At 53.8% G+C, this 1,664-nt stretch overlaps 1 protein-coding gene across 1 annotated transcript in view; it reads left to right on the forward strand.

Annotated features, from left to right (window-relative positions):
• Window positions 1–1,649, forward strand: part of RNF207 (ring finger protein 207) — a 15,201-nt gene extending 13,552 nt beyond the window's left edge. Inside the window, exons 15-16 of the mRNA XM_011981579.1 lie at window positions 511–591; window positions 1,478–1,649. Coding sequence (XP_011836969.1) covers window positions 511–591; window positions 1,478–1,649 — 253 coding nt within the window. The remainder of the gene's footprint in view (window positions 1–510; window positions 592–1,477) is intronic.
• Window positions 1,650–1,664: the final 15 nt, after the last annotated feature.

Genomic DNA, 1,664 nt, shown 5'->3' on the forward strand with positions numbered 1-1,664 from the left:
CTCCCAAGTTCGATCGATTCTTGTGCCTCAGCCTCCAGAGTAGCTGGGATTACAGGTGTGCGCCACCACGCCCTCTAAGCCTGTGTAGGTTTCTGTCTTCCAGGCTGAAGGTTTTTCTCAGATGTCAGGTCACCCCTTGAGTATCTGCTCATATTAGGAGTGGGGCAGGGTTGGAGCCATGAGGCAGATTGGAAGCTCTGAGCACAAGGGTAGTACTCTTGCAGAGGCCTTCCCCACTCCACCTGGATTAAGGCAGGTCCCCCTGGCGCCCTGTACCACACACCTTTCCCTCCCTCAGCGTGTCTGCCCCAACCAACACACAGCTTCCGTGAGGGCAGGGCCTGGCCCTTGCCAACCGCTGGACCTTAGTAAATATTTGAGGAGCAAAAGAATGAAACGCTAGGTGGGTGCATGAGTGGTGGCAGAGTTTGGTTCTGAGGTTTCTGAGCTTAAGGCCATGCAGCAGCTGGCTCTGCTCCCTTGAGATTCTGGTGCCCACTCTCTTGCCAGGTTTCAGGCACCCGTGGATGAGCAGTCAGAGAGTCTACAAAACACGCACGACGACAGCAGGAACAGCGCGGCCGCAGCCAGGTAAAGCGAGCCTCTCCATCAGAGAGTGGGCACACGATGTGGCTTCTGAGGCCAACAGGATGACAAAGGAAACTCCAGGCTTTTCCCCTCTGGCTCCTGCTCTGGGACCCTGCCTGGGCCTCGTTGTAAAACAAGGGGTCAGAGAGGCTCTCAGCCCAGATGAGTAACTTAAACAAGGGACCTCATAGATAAAACAGGTGTTACTTTGATAGACACGACCCCATTTTACCATTATAAACAGCCGTGGCTGCTGCCTGCTTCCAGTTTCACCACTAGGAGCTGCACATACTGACGCTAGGAGACTCGGGTCACTGAAATGAGAAAATGACCGAGGACTGTTCCCCAGAGCCACAGTGTGCACCCCAATACCTGCCAGAGGAAGAGACGGCTGTGCAGTAACACCTACGACACAGTCACAGGCTGATCTTTGTGTATTTTGGTCTCAGGAAAACGTACTTAGTCACAGGGCAGAGGACAGCACTGTAGAATCAGAACTGGAAGAGCCTAGGGGTGTACAGAGGGTTGCTGAAGGGGCCAGAGTCACAGCGTGGCTGGTGATAGAGCAGAGTCTGGCGCCAGCCTCCCCTGCACAGCTGCCATTTATTAGCTCAGATGCTTCCAGATTCAAAATGCTATGTCACCAGAAACCACTGACACAGCCTGATGGTTCAGCAACTCACAGCCGTCCCTGGGGACCAGCTCCTACTCAGTAGACAAGATCCTTTCGGAGACAGAGCCTTCCTGGTTCTGAAGCTGAACCATGGTCACTCACTGAGGCCTTCCAGGAAGACGTGCCATTCTGAGAGCTTTCGCCCAAGTGGATTTTAGTGCAGGGATACGGTGAAATGGGGGAGCGGGCTGGGCTCACATGAGGCTGTCCCTTTAGGAATAACCCAGGAAGTGTCCCGGAAAAGAGAGAGAAGACGTCAGAGCCTAAAGGAAACAGCTGGGCTCCGAACGGCCTCTCGGAAGAGCCTCTACTCAAAAATAAGGATCATCACAGATCCAAACAGAAAAACAGGGGTGACATCCCCACATGGAGGGAACACCTGACTTAGCAAATGGGACAGGTC

The sequence above is a fragment of the Mandrillus leucophaeus genome, unplaced genomic scaffold (assembly GCF_000951045.1).
Source record: "Mandrillus leucophaeus isolate KB7577 unplaced genomic scaffold, Mleu.le_1.0 Scaffold105, whole genome shotgun sequence".
In the NCBI taxonomy this organism is placed as follows: Eukaryota; Metazoa; Chordata; class Mammalia; order Primates; family Cercopithecidae; genus Mandrillus; species Mandrillus leucophaeus.